General features: G+C 50.1%; 1 protein-coding gene across 2 annotated transcripts in view; it reads left to right on the top strand.

Annotated features, from left to right (window-relative positions):
* Window positions 1-2,978: 2,978 nt before the first annotated feature.
* Window positions 2,979-18,168, top strand: part of nrp2b (neuropilin 2b) — an 87,261-nt gene continuing 72,071 nt past the window's right edge. The window contains exons 1-2 of one of the 2 annotated variants that reach the window (XM_064329444.1): window positions 2,979-3,848; window positions 14,027-14,204. In XM_064329444.1, coding sequence (XP_064185514.1) covers window positions 3,776-3,848; window positions 14,027-14,204 — 251 coding nt within the window. In that variant the 5' untranslated portion in view covers window positions 2,979-3,775. The remainder of the gene's footprint in view (window positions 3,849-14,026; window positions 14,205-18,168) is intronic. The other variant, XM_064329443.1, reaches the window with a different exon arrangement.

Consider the following 18,168-nt stretch of genomic DNA (forward strand, 5'->3'; position numbering starts at 1 on the left):
TGGGAAAAAAGCCGTGTTATCATCCTCTCGACCTTAGCCCCTGTCAGCACATCATTTGAGCGTGTGTGGTGTCTGTCAATAAAATGATGAGGGAAACAAATGTAGATTATCTGCGAGTAGAGGGACAGAGAGGGCCAGAGAGAGAGAGAGAGAGAGCTATCTCTAGAGCTGTTAATCTCCCGTGTAAACACTGATAACAGCCCTTTGTCTGTGTCCTGTGCCCAGACGACAGCCTCTATCTCCCCAGCTGAGTTCCATCGCAGCTCTGTTAATGCTATTACGAACGCCAGGCCGCTCCGCTCCGCTCCACGCTCGAGTCAGGCCAGGTTTTCCAGAGCAGAGGCTCAGGCCGTCCATGTGCTAGTAGCTCTGGCCAGGAAGCCCGGTCACAGCGCTACTCCGTTCGACACTAATGAGGATGAGCCTCAGCAGTCACACTTTAAAAAAATAAAATAAAATTTTAATTCCCTTCAATCATAGATGGGTATGCCTCAGAACTTTCATGGTGGGACGGGGTGGGACGGGAGGGGGGGTGGGACGGGAGGGTGTCAGGCAGCATAAGGAACTGTGAGCGCTGGCCCACAGGTGAGGAATACCTGAATTCGAGTCCCTGGATTTATTCAGAGTGTGAGGACTGGTGGGACCACATGCAGAGACCTGCTGCTTCTCAGAGCAAGCCGAATACAATGGGCCTTCACCAGCACCACGGGGTTGCCTCACCCTCACAGAGGGCCAAGGAATGTGCAGATAGGTTCTCCCTGTTCTCTGATTATGAACCCCTCCCCTTACTCACCTCCCCCCCCCCCCCCCACTTGCAGGGGACATGGCTGGTGGAGCGGTGCATGCTTCAGAAGGTGGGATCGGTGTATACCCAGGCAGGCGGACATGTGACACGGGCCTCCTGAGAGCTGAGAGGAGCAGCCTGTCTCCTGATTGACAGGTTGTCCAGATGCAGCGCAGCGGAATGCCAGCCCGTCCCTGCCGCTGAGACGACACTCCGAGGAATAGCAATCAGGCCTGTGACAGACAGCTGACGAAGACGGGGGGGGGGGGTCTGCACCAATCACATGACTTGTCATGTGATCCGCATTCCATGACCAACAATTCACCTGGAACCGAAGAAACACTAATAGGATATCCAATAAGCGTGTGTGTGTTTAGGGGTGGGGGGGTGTTAGGGGGCGGCGGAGGGTGGGTGTAAGGGGGGTGGGGGGGTGGTGGGGTGGGGGGGAGAGGGGTGGGGATCACTCTCTTAACACTCTTGATGTTGCAGCTGGTGAAACGCCTGCTCCCCAAAAAAAACACTACGTTTTTCATTGTGCATAAATATGAACACGCAGAAGGCAGAATGTGGGCTGGACCATAATGATGTTTGAGGGTGACTTATTTTGGGCCCTGTAGGGAGTTTGCTGTGTCATTAAAGCTCCCATCTCTGTGGTTAGTGTGTCGGATTGAATGCCAGGGCTTTGGGCTGGGTTTTGGGTTCTGGGCTGGGCCCAGCTGGATTTTGGGTTCTGGGTTCTGGTTCATGGCTGTAAGCAGATGATATGAGGCCTGGGCCTCCAGCTAGTCAGATGAAGGGCATCCAGCTTTCATGTGTTCTTTGTGGCAGAGTGAGAAATCTCTCCCACTCGGCTCTTTCCCGGCTCATCACCCCCCCCCCCCCTCACCCCCAACCGCCCACCCCCCCCCCCCCTTCCAGATCTGAGACAAGCGTAAACATTTTGAAGGACCTAGGACTCAAGGGCTGTTCATCAGGAAACTGCTGTATTCGTCTAAACACGCTGAGAGTTGAGTCTAAGCACTTACAGACTGAAAACCAAATGTACGACAGTCCTGTGCTGCACACTAATGGTACTGTAGGCTCCACTTCTACATGTTTTTGTTTTTTTTTACCCCTGACTTTTCACCCCTGAAGAAACAGGATCAGAAATGGGTAGTTCTGTTAATTATCAGGGAACTCTACTTGACTGTCAATTTGGGCTTAAACCAAGCAGTGGGAAGGAACGTTATACTGTTTAATGTACCTATATGGGCAAAGCTATTTTACCCTCTGATACTCGTGCTCTGCTTTCCTGTATTTTTTCGCTATCCTTCTACAACATACGTCCATCAGCGATACAGAACAAGGGTCGTGAAGCGACCAGTTAAATGCATGTGTAGGCTACATGCAACAGTCTTCTTGGGGCAGACTAACTGCAGAAGAACGTTACTTGTGGAGCAGCCGAGTGGCTCTTTGGAAAATGCCAGCCGTGTCAGGCATACGCTGGCAGCTTCCCTTTCCTTTGAATTCAGTACGTTACCGAGGATACGTTTTTTCTGTATTTTCCGTTCCTATTTTTCTCCCACGCGCTCGTGTTCAGTCATACGTTGCCGTTTGGCCCGCTGTCAACTGTGTGAGCGTAAATACTGATTCGACTCCGCATTACCATAAACACCCTGCCCTGACGCGACACGACCCCTCTCTTCTCTTTGAAAATCGGGATGCTCTGAAAAAGTTTATCTTTTTTCAAAATAACTTGCTATTGGAAGTTTGCGGAATAATTATAAAATGTGAAATTTACATCACCGTTAAAGTTAAAGCCTAACCTCCCTTTAATCATTCGTATCCTACCGCAGCCTTATTAATAACTCGTTAAGACTACTGTCTTTATTCTGTCAGCCATGGGCGATCTGTCGATACTTGGTTCTGATAGCATTTAAGCTTTCTCAGACATTCATTAGGCTCCTAACCATTGTCTCCTTCTTCTGCGCTGTTAATACCATTATCATTATCTGTCTCATCTTTGTTTTCAAAGCTCAATCGTCGCTGACAGCCCCCTCAGAATATTAAGCACGTGCGGGCCCCGTCACAGATACACTAAAAAGCAATCGTGGTTTCGTATTGGTAAATTTCACGAGCGTGCGGCGGTTAGCGCTCCTGAAAAAATTCCTCCCTCCCTTCTTTTTATAACTTTAAAGCAAGAAAACGTCAGTGAACGCTCCTCTTTAATCAGTGACGGGAGGGAGGCGGGCCGAGGCGCTGACTGTAATGCGATAGCTGCTCCGCTCTAATGCTATTACATGCACAAGCTGCCGCAGCGCTTCTCGTAGACTCGGCTCGCGAGCGCAGTGGAGGACGGACGTGTCGAAGAGAGCGGTGGTTGTGCAGATAGACCGAGAGCCGTAGCACGCTGCCGATACTTTCTAAACCAAGGCGAACTTGATCCCGGATTCGCCATATGGAAGATCAACTCCGGCGCTTTTAACCGTACTGCTCCGTTCGTCTGTTTATTTCATGTTATGCCAACAAAGTAAAAGAACAGGATAAGGGAGAGAAGGCGACCGAGTAAAACATCTCCAGGCGCTGGAATTGGTGGTAGCCGAAAGCCACATTTCGTGCTTTAGCTGGAGAAAAATCGTCAATCCGGTGGACGCATAAATAACTGCGGATCTACAGAATCTGGAAAGATGTTATTCTGAACACGCCGTTTCATGGTGTAATGCGTAAAAGCAAAGTTATTTAGCCGTTCGACTTATTTTACTTACTTTTTAGAATTATTTGCGCCACGGTAAATCGGCATGCCGTATTTGGCTATTTTGAAATGCTGCCTGAACCGAGATTAAATTTAACCAATTGTCTGTGAAGAAAAAGGTGGAAGAAACAGTGTTCGCGTTTCTCAGCCCAAAATTTAAGCCATTTCTGTCGTTCGATAAGGGAAACATATACTTGACAGAGAGGAGACTTTGACAGCAACAACTTCTCCAGAATTAAAGGGTGAAAACACCCAACAAGATGGATATATTCACGTCGCTGTTTGGATTCTTATTGGCATTTTGTATAACATCAAGAGCGCGCGGACAAGATGGTAAGTTTTTTTAATTATTGAGTTGATTTTGCCGATATTCCTTACACGCCTGTCATAATGAGTCTAATCCGAAACAATATCATTGTCAAACAACCTGCCCATAGCCTAAATGATAATCTGTTTTCATTCGTCTAATTGTAAATGTGTATTTTACCGCGTGATACTTCCGTACCTCAAGTACATGCTTGCATTTTATTCCCACTTTGTTAAAAAATAAAAGTGTATTTCCTCGGGTTCTGGAGTTCGCTCCTTTTCCCTAGCCCGACGAACGCCCTTTTTATATGAACGGCAACATCTGTTCTACATTACGATACTTTACACGGATTTGTGAGATATTCGCATAGGCTACTCTCCAGATTTCTGGTAAACGCTGTGAAGTATTCTGACACAGACTATTAGTTTAACGGGTATATGAAAAACGGACCCCTTGCTAATGGTAGAAGTGCACTGTGAAGGTAACGCGAAGGCATGGATTTACGCCGCTTGAGACTTGATCGCGATCCCCGTTCCACCAAGTACGAGAACGAGTCGCTTCTGTATTTCTCCGCGAAGGTAATTTTCGTGCTGTGAAAGGGGATTCGCGTTTTATTGTATAACAAAAGACAGAGCTCCCTTATGAATATGGGATTATCTTTACTTAATGGGAGTGGGTTTTGAAGTCTTGTTTTGGTAATCCCCATTTCCTAAAAAGTGGGGCAAATGATGTGCCTGGTTACTCTGGTGTATGCATACAGATAATAGCCAAAAGCGATTGTTACTATGTCATGTTTTTTTATGTACGTTCCCGCATCTGGGGGGGAGCTTATATCATATTTAGCCAGGGCTTTCTTAAGCGTTTTTTTAGCCTGGCTGTGACTACGTTTTAGTGAACGTGCAGTTGTTTTATGCATGATTAGTAAAATATTACCGTTAGGTTTTATCAGCCGCTTGATCTACCATTGGGGTGGATCGATGTGACTTTTCATTTCCCAAAAACTCTAAATAAAGGAGGCAGTTCAGTCTTGTTGGGGTAGGGGTGATGTTAACAGGAATTATTAGCATTTTTTTCTTAATAATTGCGTCCCATTAGCACCGAAACTGGAGTGAGATTTCGTGACTATTGTTGTGGAATATCACGAGCAGATGCTTCCCAGTTTAGGTTAATGATTTTCATGGATTAACTGGAAAGCAATTTAAGGATTAATGCAGCTTTTTTTTAGTCCAATGCACAAAGTTGTTGGTCTATTTATGATTTTTGATATTTTGGTGGATAATGTTTTTTAAAGTTTAATTATGAGTAACCGATTTAGGAATTCTACAGTATGAATGTTAAAGTAAACAGGAAAAAATGTCAGTGAATAACTGCCGTGTTGGTAAATGATTTGACGTGAAAAATCATCCCTGTTACAAACGTTCCTTACCTTTCTCTGATGAGTAATTTCCAGAAGGTATGTGTTATAGGAATAACACTAATATAGGCTACTTCTGCCCTGGACTGCTACTTGTTTTCCTTTTTCTACTACTGCTACTAAAAATAAGATACAACTAATACTACTACCGCGGCTTCTAATTCATTATTATTATTATTATTATTATTATTGTTAATAATAATAATAATAATAATAATAATAATAATAATAATTGAAGAAGCCAACGGCGTCGTAATCAACTCCCTCACCATAGTAAACATCACCCCGAATATTTCGTGCATATCGACTGCAGCAGCAGTGAGCCCGGTTACTGTCGGCAACTGCCCGAATGTTCGGCGTTATCCAACGGGCTTTTACGCTTTAAAATCCTGTGTGCTTGAAGGCCCGTCGCACAGTAGTCCAATAAACGAGGGGGAAACATCAACTATATTTTGTATTTACGCTACTCCTCTCTCTTGAGAGAAAGGACAAACCAAATGCGTCTTCACAAAGTAAAACATTGTCATACTCCATACACTCGCCGAGGTAATGTAATAAAACTGATTTTTCAATTTCGTTAAATATTTCAGCTCTCTTAATATATTGTCTGAAATAGTTATGTGAATATTCCATAAACATATCGTCTGCGCTTCTGCGCTTCATGTTTTGCATTACTTGTTTACACTGGCTGTAGGTTTTCTAGTCGCGAGCAAACCCGCTCGGGATGTTGCTCTTCGCCGAAGGCAAGTCAGACTCGTGGAAATGAGTGCTCTCGTGACCCGCGCCTTATTCCCTTAGTTTTGTGCTTACTCGGACGGAAGGCCTTGTTTGTCTGCTCACCTGACAGATTCCAACAGTACAAATTACATTAGCTTGAAATTAACAAAGAAAGAAAAAAATGCAGGAAGAAGCATTTAGTTTTATTTCTTGTTATAATATTAGCCTTATTTGTAAGTGGCACTGCTTTCTCGCTGATTTTGTCGTCGTCATACAGTGGCGAGGTTTGTGTCTCTGTTACTTAAAACAAATAACTGCATTTATTTTTTTGAAATCCGTGTAGAAATATAGATTGGCACAAGCCTGAGTACACTGTAGGCTAATTACCGTCATAAATAACTATGCAGTTTTAGGATCGTCCTGGCTTTTTGGAAATGTATAACTACTTTGACAGAGAACACTGTAATGGGGTCGTATTCCTTTTTACAATAGCCTAATTATTATCGTAATGTACTGTTACAAGGTGTAAAAAAGAACCTTCCAGATATAATTTATAACGCATTTACATTATGTTCTGTATTCTACAAATTAGCTGAACAAGTTCTGGTCATCGTTGGCTGCGACTGCTCTTCTTGACCATTTCTCTCTCTAGAGCCTCTAGTGGAACGATCGTATTACTGCAGTTACGATTCAGGCGGTCAGTGAACATGGAACACTACAGCAGGAAGGGTTGCTTCAAGCCAACTTGGAAAAACAGTTTCTTGTTTGTCCTAAAAAACCTGTACAAAAGCATGGTGTTGTCAGGAAAGACATCAGCAGGGACGTGTACTTAAGAGAACGAAAGCATGCAAGCAGAATCCAAACTAAATAATAATAGGTTGTGTGTAGATGAGCCGAACTGAACTGCAGAAGGCATCTGGTGAAATCTGACGATTAAATCAAGCTCGGCTGTTTTTCAAAGCTGACAAGTGTCTGTCAGAACGGTCTAAAGAGGGCTGAACCAAGCGCTGTGGGAGAGGGGGGTTTGAGTGAGAGCTACAGACCCCTGTTACTCATTCAGGTAATTAAACAGTGAATTATCAGCCGGTGAGTATTTACACAGCGGAATTGGGAACAGTTAGGAACCCGTCGATTCTGACCTTTTTACAACGGCACCGCCTTGCCTCTGTAAACCATTCCAGCCTCTGGTTCTCTTTCAACCGAGTTGATAGAGGGCAGGTACGGTCTCTTATGAAAAGCTGCAGGCACGTCCAGTGTAAACAGAAGTTGCCACTGACGAGTTCGGTTCGGTGAGGCTCGCGCGCCACCTCTCCGCCTCTCTCTCTTCGTGCGAAATTCGCGGTTGCGATGCGGATGACTACCTACACGGCCATTACAGGGTCAGCGGGTGCCCGATCCGTTCCTTTTCCATTTTTTTTACGGATGAGCGCCGGTCGCTATTTTAAAAGGTGAATAGTTGAACCTTTTTTGGTTCTGTGGGATTAACTGTATATGCGACAATTTAAGGGCAGAATTTTCCCTCTAGTCTGTAGGGTCTGACATCATATATGCTGTGAATGACTATGTCAGTTTTGCTGTGCAGTAGCGAGATGTTAACAGGGTGCATATGCAAAAGCTTGTAGCTGGTGGTTTTTGTTCAGGGTGACTTTCTTATTGATCTTTAATTGACAGTGATTTGTCACCTCTGCATTTATCATCGAGGTTGTGTGTGTGTGTGTGTGTGCGCGTGCACGTGTGTGTGTGATTCCCCCCAGAGATAAAGCTGGCGTGTTATTCCATTGGTATGTGCACAGCAATGGGTTGAGTGACTAAGTTCCCTTCAAAATTTCATCAGTTTTTCTTTTCTCATCTCAGTCCTGGATACCCCATTCATCATGTCTCTTTCCTCGTCCGCTCATGCTGTCTGTTGTTTTTCTGTTTCCTCCATCTCTTCCTGTGTTTTAGAGCCTTGCCCTCCCCCCCCCCCCTCGCCCCGCGATTCTCACTTCCTCTTATGTTTTTTCCACTGCGCTTTCATGTGAGTCACCTGCTGGAGGTCCGGCTCCCCCGGCCCAACTGAGCCAGCGTTTGATGGTGGGGAAGGGTGGGGTGGGGGAGGGTTGGGGTAGGCTTTAGGCCTGGATGAGCGTTTGAGGGGGGGAGAGATGGGGTGGGATCCGAGCTCAGCCTGAGTGACTGTTTGATGGGGGTAGAGATGAAGGGGGAGGTTGAGATTTGGCGGTAGGCTAGGCCTCAGTGAGTGTTTGAGGGGAGAGATGGGGTGGGCTGGGGCGAATAGGCTAGGCCATAGTAAGCGTTTGATGATGATGGGGGGGGCTAGGCCCGGGCCGAATGCCCCTCTGACACACTCTCTGGTGATGGGGGGGCTGATGTGGCGCTGTAGCGGCTCCCGTGCGGCTCAGCCCCCCCCCTGCCGGAGGCCTCCGTGTTCCGCCGTACCGCTGATCCCACCGCGAGCGGGGGGGTGGGGGTGGGGGTGACACGGGGCGGGACGCCGGGCTGGGCGGGAGACATGCGGAGGGTCACGGGAGGGGAGTCGCAGAGCCCAGGGGTGATCGCCGTGGAGACGGGGCGGTGTTGAAGGCGGACATTGTGATGTCATAATAGCCGGCGGCGGCGGCGTGTGGATTAATCCTCCTCCCCGTAACCAGCGTGTCACACGCCCCTGCCAGTACGTGGGCGGGGCCAGAGCACTTGCGCTTGTGTCGTAAACATGACCCAGATCGGGACAATGGCTGCTCCCCCCCCCCCAAACACAACACAGCATTACCCCTCCCCTGTCCTCTCTAGCACAGCGCTTCTCAAATTGCCCCCCCCGCCCTTCCCCGTGTAGGCTGGTTTTTCAATCCAGCCACAAATTCAATCCCAGAATTTTTAACAAGCTGTTCGTTTTTTCTTAATTATAGACACGTTTCATTTTTGAGGGGTCATTTACCCTCTTAAACAACATTATATCAGAAATAGCAATGCGGCCCATGTACTCCTGATTGCGCTTGTGCTATATTGCGCGTGATTACATAAAGAAATTTAACTGATCAAATTAAGGACTATTGAGGTGACTCAGCAGGCTCCTAATTGGGGAAAAGTGTGAGCACCTGGCCATGGAAACTAACCATCTGGTAAAAAACTGTGAAGAATCCGAAGACCAAGCGAATGATAACGAGTCAAACCTGCAGTGCGTTCATAACTTTTTAAAAAGGAATAAAAATATTAAAGAACCGAAACGCGTGTGTCGGGAAAAAAAAAATCCGGCGTACACAGGGGTCCCCGTGACCGAGTTTAAGAACTAACGGTCAGGATCAGTGCGCGGGATCAGTGCGTGGGATCAGTGCGTGGGATCAGTGCGTGGGATCAGTGCGTGGGATCAGTGCGTGGGATCAGTGCGTGGAATTACGAAAAATCTGCTCCCGCCCAGCGAGGCTCAGTGAGCGCGGAGACGAGCGGACGTGAGCGGCCGGAGCCGCGGACGATCTTTCCCCGTGCCCACGGTTACGGAAGACGAACGCTCCGCACGCGCGGGGTCTTGTGGCGGGCCGCGGCGGCGATGATGATGATGATGTCCGCGCCCACACACACACACACACACACACACACACACACACGGTACGGTAGTTCTCCTGCTCCTCCGCTCCCGTTTTGCTTTTGTTGGCACGTTGGAAGAGAAATCTGCTCTCATCAGTCAGACGAGAAGTCATCTGTGAATGTGTGATAAAAAACAAGGTCAGATATTTGCATTCAGGCCAGAAAAGAGAAGGGGGGGGGGGGTGGGGTGGGGTGGGGGGGGGGGACTTGTTTAATCTTGGGAGGCGCTGGAGAGAAAGAGAAAAAAAAAAAAAAAGTGCTGAAACTGTGCTATTGGGATGAAATTCGAAACAAGCCAGAGATCCATAATTAATGCGGCCCCGATCTCGTCCCCAATCTCGTCCCCGCCCCCCCACCCCCCCGCCTCCTCGCTCCCGGTGGCTGAGCACCGTTTAGAGTTATTTATGGGGGGCGAGGTGTGGTCACAGCGCTGGAACACGAGCACACGCACGTGGAGGAAGTTGCCGCGGGAAACGCTTTTAGAGGTGTTCCGCCACCTTTTGAGGTGAAGCATTTACATCAGAGAGAGGTTTTTGGGAGGGAGGTGTGCGCGTTAGGAAGGCGGGGGCTGGTTGGGGGGGAGGGGCTTGCTTTGTGACACTACCTTCGGCTTCCGGTGGCTGCTCTGATAGAGACCTGAGATATCCGAACCACGGGAATGTCACGCAGGCCGGGGGGGGGGGGGGGGGGTGAGGGTCACTGAATCTGCACATGCTCCTCGTCAATTTTCTTGACCAGTGGCATTTTGTCCAGCCCTCTGGTTATTGGCCCATGGGGATAATCGAGCAGTTCTTGCAAGAATTGCAAGAGAAACAGGTGTAACAGGTATAAGTCCTCTCCCAGTAGTATTTATTTTGTTTGTTGTTAGATTGAGCGGCGTAGCCTACAATCACCGTTGACCCAAATATTTGGACGTGGGGGCGGATTATACACCGGGAAACTACCAGAGAGAGAGAGAGAGAGAGAGAGAGAGATCTTTCTGTGCACGAGTTCCACATCCACAGTCCTTATCAGTGTTTGTACTCCAGAAGAATCACTTCCTGGAAAGACCACTTCGGAGCTCCGCCCCCGTGGGACCAGGGGCACCGGCGGGCCGCTCCTCTCAGCCGCCGGTCTCTCTCTCTCTCGCGGTCCCACCGCGGCGAGGTTCGATTAAAACCGCGGCCCGACCGGAGAGAAGAGGCGACGGGTCTGGGACCGGGGGGGGAGGGGACGAGCCGTTCGGCCTCGTTTCATTACCTTCGCCACGTTGTCTGCACTTTTTAATTAAGGTGGGGAGCGGGGAAATCACGGGCGAGGGGTCATGTGACCCCGGCGCTGGTGCATCTTATCGCTACGGCGACGGCGCGGCGCTGAGATCGTTGGGGGGTGGCGGTAATTAATTGGGCCGGGCCGCGCGCGGACTCCTCACCCTGCTCCTGGGCTCTGTGACCCCGTGGCCTCACGCCGGTGCAGTGGGGTGGGGGGAGTGCGGGGAGGAGGCTGGGTAGGTTCCTGGAACCGGAGAGATACAGTAAATTTGTGGAGGAGGAGCCTTCCCTGTCACCCCCACCCCCCCCCCTCCCGCCGTACAGATAGCACCGTGCCGCCTTGATCACTCCACCCACAGCGGGTTGCGGAAATCGGGGGGGGGACTATAAATGAGAAACTCCTCATCAGCCCCTCACGAGTGACCATGAGAGGGAGAGAGGGAGAGAGGGAGGAGATAGATTTTAGATTTTGGGTTCTGGGAGGAGCAGTGAGAGCTCGCAGGAGCTCCTCTAGCAGTCAGTCTGAGGTTTCTGATAAGCCTTCATATCGCTGCACCCGCGTAGCTCACGCTGTGGGAGCCGGTCGCGTTCATGCCGCTGTCCGGTCAGTTTACGGGGTGGAAAGGGAGGAGGAGCGGGGGAGGTGTGTATCCCTTTGTAGTTTCATTTGCCTGAAAGACAGGTCATACTGAAAGATGGGCAAATTGATTTTCCTGTGTGTGTGTGCATGTGTGTGTGTGTGTGGGTGTGTGTGTGTGTGTGTGTGCGCATGTGGGTGTGTGTGTGTGTGTGTGCGTGTGTGCGCGCGTGTGGGTGCGTGTGTGCGCGTGCATGTGGGTGTGTGTGTGTGCGCGCGTGTGGGTGCGTGTGTGTGCGTGCGTGTGGGTGTGTGTGTGTGCGCGCGTTTGGGTGTGTGTCTTCACTTCTGTATATGCGTGTGTGCGCCTCAGGTGTAAATGGAAGAGAATCTTTTTTCTTTGGCGTGAGGGTTAAATCCCAAATGCCACAATGCCTAAAATGTCCCTTTAAGAAATATATAATAGCTTTTGAAATGTCAGTACTTTATAGGCTGTTACATTTGAAGCTCCTGGACTTTTCCCTTCCTTTTTAATAGTTGACTCTCCCGCCTTTTGAGAGGACAGCCATAGTTCTGCCCTCTGTTCTTCTCTGTGTGAATGGGGACCAGCTTTTATCCCCCAGAATGAGAGTGAACAGTGTTCCTGGTTTTTGGAGGAGATGAAATGGTGGTTTTGTGGGAGCAGTCCGCATGGTTCATTATGTTCCTAAAAGCAGCGAGTTGTCTGGTGGACAGGAGCTGTAATTGTTCCCAGAAAGCCATGTGTGAGCCATCCGCACACCCTGAACTGTCAGTCACGCGCCTCACTTCCTCTTCTGCCGTTCTCAACTTCCTCCTACTGGACTACTATATGTGGTACTACCCCATGGGTTACCCCAGCTGTGTGTGTGTGTGTGTGTGTGTGCGTGCGTGTGTGTGCGTGCGTGTGTGCATGTATGTGTGCGTGCATGTGTGTCTGTGTGTGTGTTGTGTGTGTGTGTGTGTGCGTGTATGTGTGCGTGCACGTGTGTCTTTGTGTGTGTTGTGTGTGTGTGAGCGTGTATATCTGAGTGTGTGTGTGCGTGTGTGTATATCTGAGTATGAGTGTGTGTGTGCGTGTCTGTGTGTGTGTGTGTGTGTGTGTGTTGTGGTATGAGGTGTGTGTGTGTATATCTAGTTGAGGTGTGGTGTGTGTGTTGCGTGTGTGTGTGTATATTGTGTGTGGTGTGTGTTGTATGTGCGTGTGTGTGTATGTGTGCATGTGTGTGTGTGTTGTGTGTGTGTGTGTGTGTGTGTGTGTGTGTGTGTGTGTGTATATGTGAGTATGTGTGTGTATATGTGAGTATGTGTGTGTGTGTATGTGAGTATGTGTGTGCTCCTGTCAGTCATTGGTGTGGGTGGAAAGGTTTACAGTAGCGAGAGGAGTTTATTTTTAGATCTGAATGTGTGTGGATTCTGGAGGTAGAATTGCCTGAAGTCGCTCTGATATATGTTGTTTTGTGCCAGGGGTTTAAAAAAATGACATATTAAATGATAAAAATTTGAGATTACAGATATACATTCACTTAAGTCCATTATAATTTCCATTTTGCAGAGGGTGCTGCATGTGTCTGGCAAGCAAAGGGTTAACTGATTTAGTTCTGTTGTCATGGTGAAATTCCTTTGTGAATCCAATCTTTTTTTCTTTTTTTTTTTTTTTACAAACCTGCCTTTCTGTGAGAATAATAATAAGTGAAAAGTATATTCAGGCGTATGAGTGGTTTCTCTGTGAGTGATATGAAGAGGGGAGAGCGGACCCACGATCAGCTCGAGCGTCGGAAAAAAGAATGGCCGCTTTGTGACGAACGCCGTCTCCTCGCAGCTCGGGGGGCGACCCCTGAACCCCCAATGCCCAAAGTGTGCCCGCGGCTTCCTGTCTCAGCCTACGGGGCCATCTGATAGGGCGGTTATTATTCCAGGGAGCGGGAGATACGATCTGTGGATGCGTCGCTTGTTTTCGCAGATTGTTCACCAGTAACACCAGCCTCCCCCCATGAAAATCCCAGCTAAGACCAGCTGGGATTCGAAGATGGTTTAAGATGGTTTATGTCTGTGTTTTTTCTGACACTTGTAGCTGGTCATAGCTGGTCTGTGGCTGGTCAAAGCTGGTCTCTAGCTGGACAAAGCTAGTCCAAGCTGGTTAAGCTGGTAGAGTATGCTGGTGGTCACCTGCTGGACTAATAACTATATAGGATGGTCAACTGGTGTGCAGCTGGTTGGCTTGGCTAAAAGTGTCAAAAACACAGCTTAATCCAGCCTGACCAGTTTAGTCTGGTTTAAGCTGGAATTTTCAGCAGGGTATGCACACACTGGAGAGTGGGACAGTGCTTCCTTTGAAGCGTTCAAAGGTCCAAGGTTTTTTGGGCCAGTGTGGGCAGCGTGGGGGGGTGGGGGGGCGGGGCTTCAGGTTGAGTGGCGCCAGGTCTCGCTGCCTGTTGCCTTGTCGACTGCAAAGTGAAATTTGAGCCCCCCCCCACCCCCCCCGGGTCCGGGAGCCCTCGTCCCCCCCCGGGCTTCTTCCTGAGGCAGTTATTAATGCTGTGTTTGGAGGCGGGGAGACAGGCACTCTTTCATTCTTGTTTTTTTGTTTGTTTTCTAAAACGATCCCTCTCTTTCTTTCTCCCCTCCCCCCCCCAACCCCCCCAGCGGAGCCGTGCGGGGGCCAGCTGGACGCCAGCGACGCCGGGTACATCACCTCCCCCGGGTACCCCCACGAGTACCCGCCCCACCAGAACTGCCAGTGGGTGATCACCGCCCCCGAGCCCTCCCAACGCATCGTCCTCAACTTCAACCCCCACTTCGAGCTGGAGAAACTGGACTGCAGGTGAGAGACGGGGGGGGTGAGGTGGAGGGGTTCCTTGGGAACGTGGGAGCCAGGTGGAGCTCTGTTTGCACAGGAGAGATGGGGGGGGGGTGGGGATGGACGGGAAGAGGGCGCGGAGGGGGTGAGGAGGGGCGGGGGGGGGCGATAGGATCAATGCTGAGGGAAATGTGTATTTTTTCAATTAACGAGCCACAGCTGGCAGACAGTGGATAAGGTAGAGATCAGCCAGGAAGAAAAAAAAAAGAGTTTTCCCGTTCCATTTTCCAAAAAAAAGTAGCATTCGCTTCCTCCCCCCCTTATCAGTAATGCGTTTTCGCAGCGGTCCCTAACTAGCGTGGTGCATTTTGCATTTCCGGAAATAAATGGGCCCAGCGCCCCTGCTGTTCCCCTCTGCTTGGGTCAGGCGGAGTGCAGAACAACAATGGGAGTGTAGCCCTCGGTCTCACTTTTTCATTACTATTCTTCAAATGAGCAGCATACTTATATTTTTAAAAAAGGTTTGTTTGGATTTTTAAAAGTTTTTTTTTTACATTTGTGTATGTTATTTGTATTGGCTGTGCTGTATCACATTTCCATGGGTGTCCGCTAGAGTTTACGCCGCCCTCTGCTGGTAAGTCGCAGAATCGCATGACAGTGGCACATGGAATGTAGGGAAAAAGCCAGACTTTTAAAATAAATAAACCTTCTTTAAGTGTTGAGTTTAAGTGTGGTCACCCTGGTTCCGCTTGCTCTTGCACCCGAGCGCTGAGCGATGTCCCACGCAGGTGTTAGCGTGTTCTCGCGCGGGTGCTAACGTCCAGGGGGCTCCCACCCCTCGGATGGTACCTAACGGCCGACCCCAGGAGACGGGACTCTTTCGCGTGTGTGTGTGTGTGTGTGTGTGTGTGGGGCCTCTGCGGCCGTATCTCCGATCTTATCGGGGGCCGAGAGGCCGGGCTGTGTGACTGACACCACGTTATCCCCCCCAGATCAGATTAGCGCTAAAAAGCACAGCGGCCCCCGCGAACGGCAAAGACAAGATCTATTGATTGTTTTTTTTTTTTTTGTTTTTTGTTCTTCTCTTGTCCTGTAGGGGGATATTGACTCGGTATGGTTAAAGGGTAACGACACATTGGGATAACAAATTCAGCAAAAAAAAACCCCACCCCCCTTCCCTTCGCATTTGGTTATTTTTGCCTGCGAGCTGTGTTTGAAAAACACGAGGGGGTGGGGGTGAGGGGGGGGGCGTACGGACTATGTGGCGCGAAATGTATTTCGGGAAAATCTGATTACGCCGATGTAGGCGCTGCCTCGAGTGCTAGCCCATTTGCAGGAACAGGTAGCCCGTCTCCCTCCGACTCAGTACCACGAAGGGGCTGCCATGCCCCCCCCCGCCCCCAGCTGCACCGGATACCTCTCATCCAGTGTTTTCCAATACCTCACATAGGCTGCTATGACTGTGTCACAGCAACATCCTTATCTCAGCTGTCCTCGGGACTACATTAAGTCATTTACCACAGGGGGTGTCAAACTACTTTTCCCAGAGGGCCACAGTGTCTGTGGGTTTCTTGCGGCTTTCTTTCAATCAGCTGCCAATTAAAGGCCTCGGGAGCAAGGTGCGTGGACTCTTTAGCCAATCAATGACTTCCTGTAAATGAATCACTGGTGCGAAGGTGACCGGCAGCCACTGAGACCCTCCGGGGGGTTTGACATCTGTGACTTCGCATTTTCTGGAAATAAGACTCACATTTTTTTCTGATTTTCTGTGATGGCAAAATACTCATTTTTTTTTTCCTTGATGGAAATATAAATATTTTATCTGTTTGCTGAAATGGCTTTCAGCTGTCAGTAAAGTTTTTTTTTTTTTTTTTTGAAGTGTTTATTTAAAAATGCTGCAGCATCCTGTTTTCTGCGATTCAGGCGCTAGATCTGCAGCTCTGTGCTTTTTCTTTTTCCCGTTTCTTTTTTTAAGTGTGCGTGATGGGTGGCGAAAGCAGACCATCCTTTCAGACCGGGCCTCCCTCGAGGAACAGGCCGTGTTTATAGGTCCATTAGTAAACATCGCCCCGCGCAAAACGAAAAAAAACGCCGTTATTTATTTATCGAAATGGACAATTTGGGAGTTTCACACTAATGTGTGTGGCCTGCTTTTTTTCCCCCTCTGGTCCTGAGAGGAACAGAAAGACTACAAAATCACCTCGACAGTCCAGTCGCACACGTTCCCGAGGCCTGGCAGCTAGCGTTTCGTAAACGCCGCACGTTTCGTTTAACCAGGAACCGTCCGCCGCCGTGTCACACCCTATTAACTCCCCCCCGGCAACGTGAGCTGTGTGCCTGTGGACCGCGTGGCGAGGGGCTGAGGCCGGCCCTGGCCTCCTGAGGTGCGTTACGCACGGCTGAGGAGGGGAGGGGAGCGGAGGCGTCGGCGGAAGGTCGGTACCCAGGGAGCGCGTGCGAGGAGAGGGGAGGAGAGGTGAGATTGAGCTGTGAGGCACTGGGTAGCCGTGGAAACCGCGGGCGATTACAGCTCTGTGCAGTCCCGCGCAGGTCCGTGTAAACCAAACCGTGACCTTCCGGGTCCCTCTCCCCCCCCCCCCCACCACCTCTTTGCAGAGTTCCACAGGAGGGGTGAAAATCCTAGCATCTGCCCCAGAATGAAGGGGGTGTGTGTGTGGAGGTCTGGGGGCTCGCTGGGTTTCGGGTTGGGGGGGGGGGGGTGTTGGTTAAACGGAGACGGTTGAGGAGCTGAGTTTCAGATCGATGGCGGCGGCGGCGGCGGCGGCTTTGGGACGGCCCTGCCGGTAGCCTGCTGTACGGCCAGCCTGCGTTTCCCTCCGAACGCGGGCTGGCGGGAGACGCGCGCGCTCTGCGACTTTGGGGGAGATCGCGGGATTAGTGTTCCGCGAGGCTGGGTGGGGTTCGATGTTACGGTGAAGCCGGCCGGGTTCGCGGCTCTGGTGTTCCCTCGGCTTGGGGCGCTGTGAAGTTCGCTTGGTCCGCAGAAGCGTCGGGCCAGCTGGATGTCCTGCCGTGGTGAGGTTAGCGTATGCGGTTGGCGCACGTTTCTGCTACGTTAGCTCTCTTTGCTGTTTGTCCAAGGTTAGATGGGTTTATTGTACTGTGACGTTAGCAGAGTTTGTTGTTAGTGTTAGACTGAGTGTCCTCTACGAGGCTGGCGTATAATTCTGCTACGTTGTTGCCTTGTTTTGCTGTTTGCACAAGGTTAGCTGGGTTTATTGTGTTGTGAGGTTAGTGGGATTTGTTGTTAGTGTGTTTAGCTGAGTCTCCTGTATGAGGTTGGTGTATGATTCTGTGAAGTTAGCCTTGTGTACTGTTTGTGCTAGGGTAGCTGTGTTCATTATACTGTGAGGTTAGCTTGGTTTGCTGCTGTTAGGGTTAGGTCAGTGTCATCTTCTGTTTCTGTGAGGTTAGCTGTGTTTGTGTGTGACGTATGACGGGGGCCGTGTTTGTGTGTACGGGAGTGTGTGTGTAACATTCGAACGTGTCTTTCGCTGTGAAACCTGAGACTGTTTTTGTCGTAAAGTGGCCTGCGTGCTGCGGCTGAACTGGCTTTTTGCCACCGGCGCTGGAACGCCGCAGCGACCCAACCTGAGGGCTCTCGGCTGGAACGGGGGGCACGGGCGGCCGCTGTGTCTCTGAGCCCCGAATCTTCGCTCGTCCCGCCGCGTCTGCTCGTCTTCCTCGCGGTGCTACATTGTGTCTGTCGGAAGGCCCGAGGAGCAGCGGCCCGGCTGTGCGTGAGGGCCGGGACAGGGACACCTTTGTGGGGCGGGGGGGGGGGGAGAGACGCTGTCACCCCGACCACCCCGGAGCTGGGATGGGATTTGGGGGGGGGGGGGTCTGGTGAATCAGGAGCAGTGTTGTGCAGTCTGACTCCCAGCACCCTCAGGGTAGAGTCAGCCAGAGCAGACAGGCTCGGCCCCACACACACACACACACACACAGATATGTGCATGCACGCGCG

Source organism: Anguilla rostrata, chromosome 3, assembly GCF_018555375.3.
Source record: "Anguilla rostrata isolate EN2019 chromosome 3, ASM1855537v3, whole genome shotgun sequence".
Taxonomy (NCBI): Eukaryota; Metazoa; Chordata; class Actinopteri; order Anguilliformes; family Anguillidae; genus Anguilla; species Anguilla rostrata.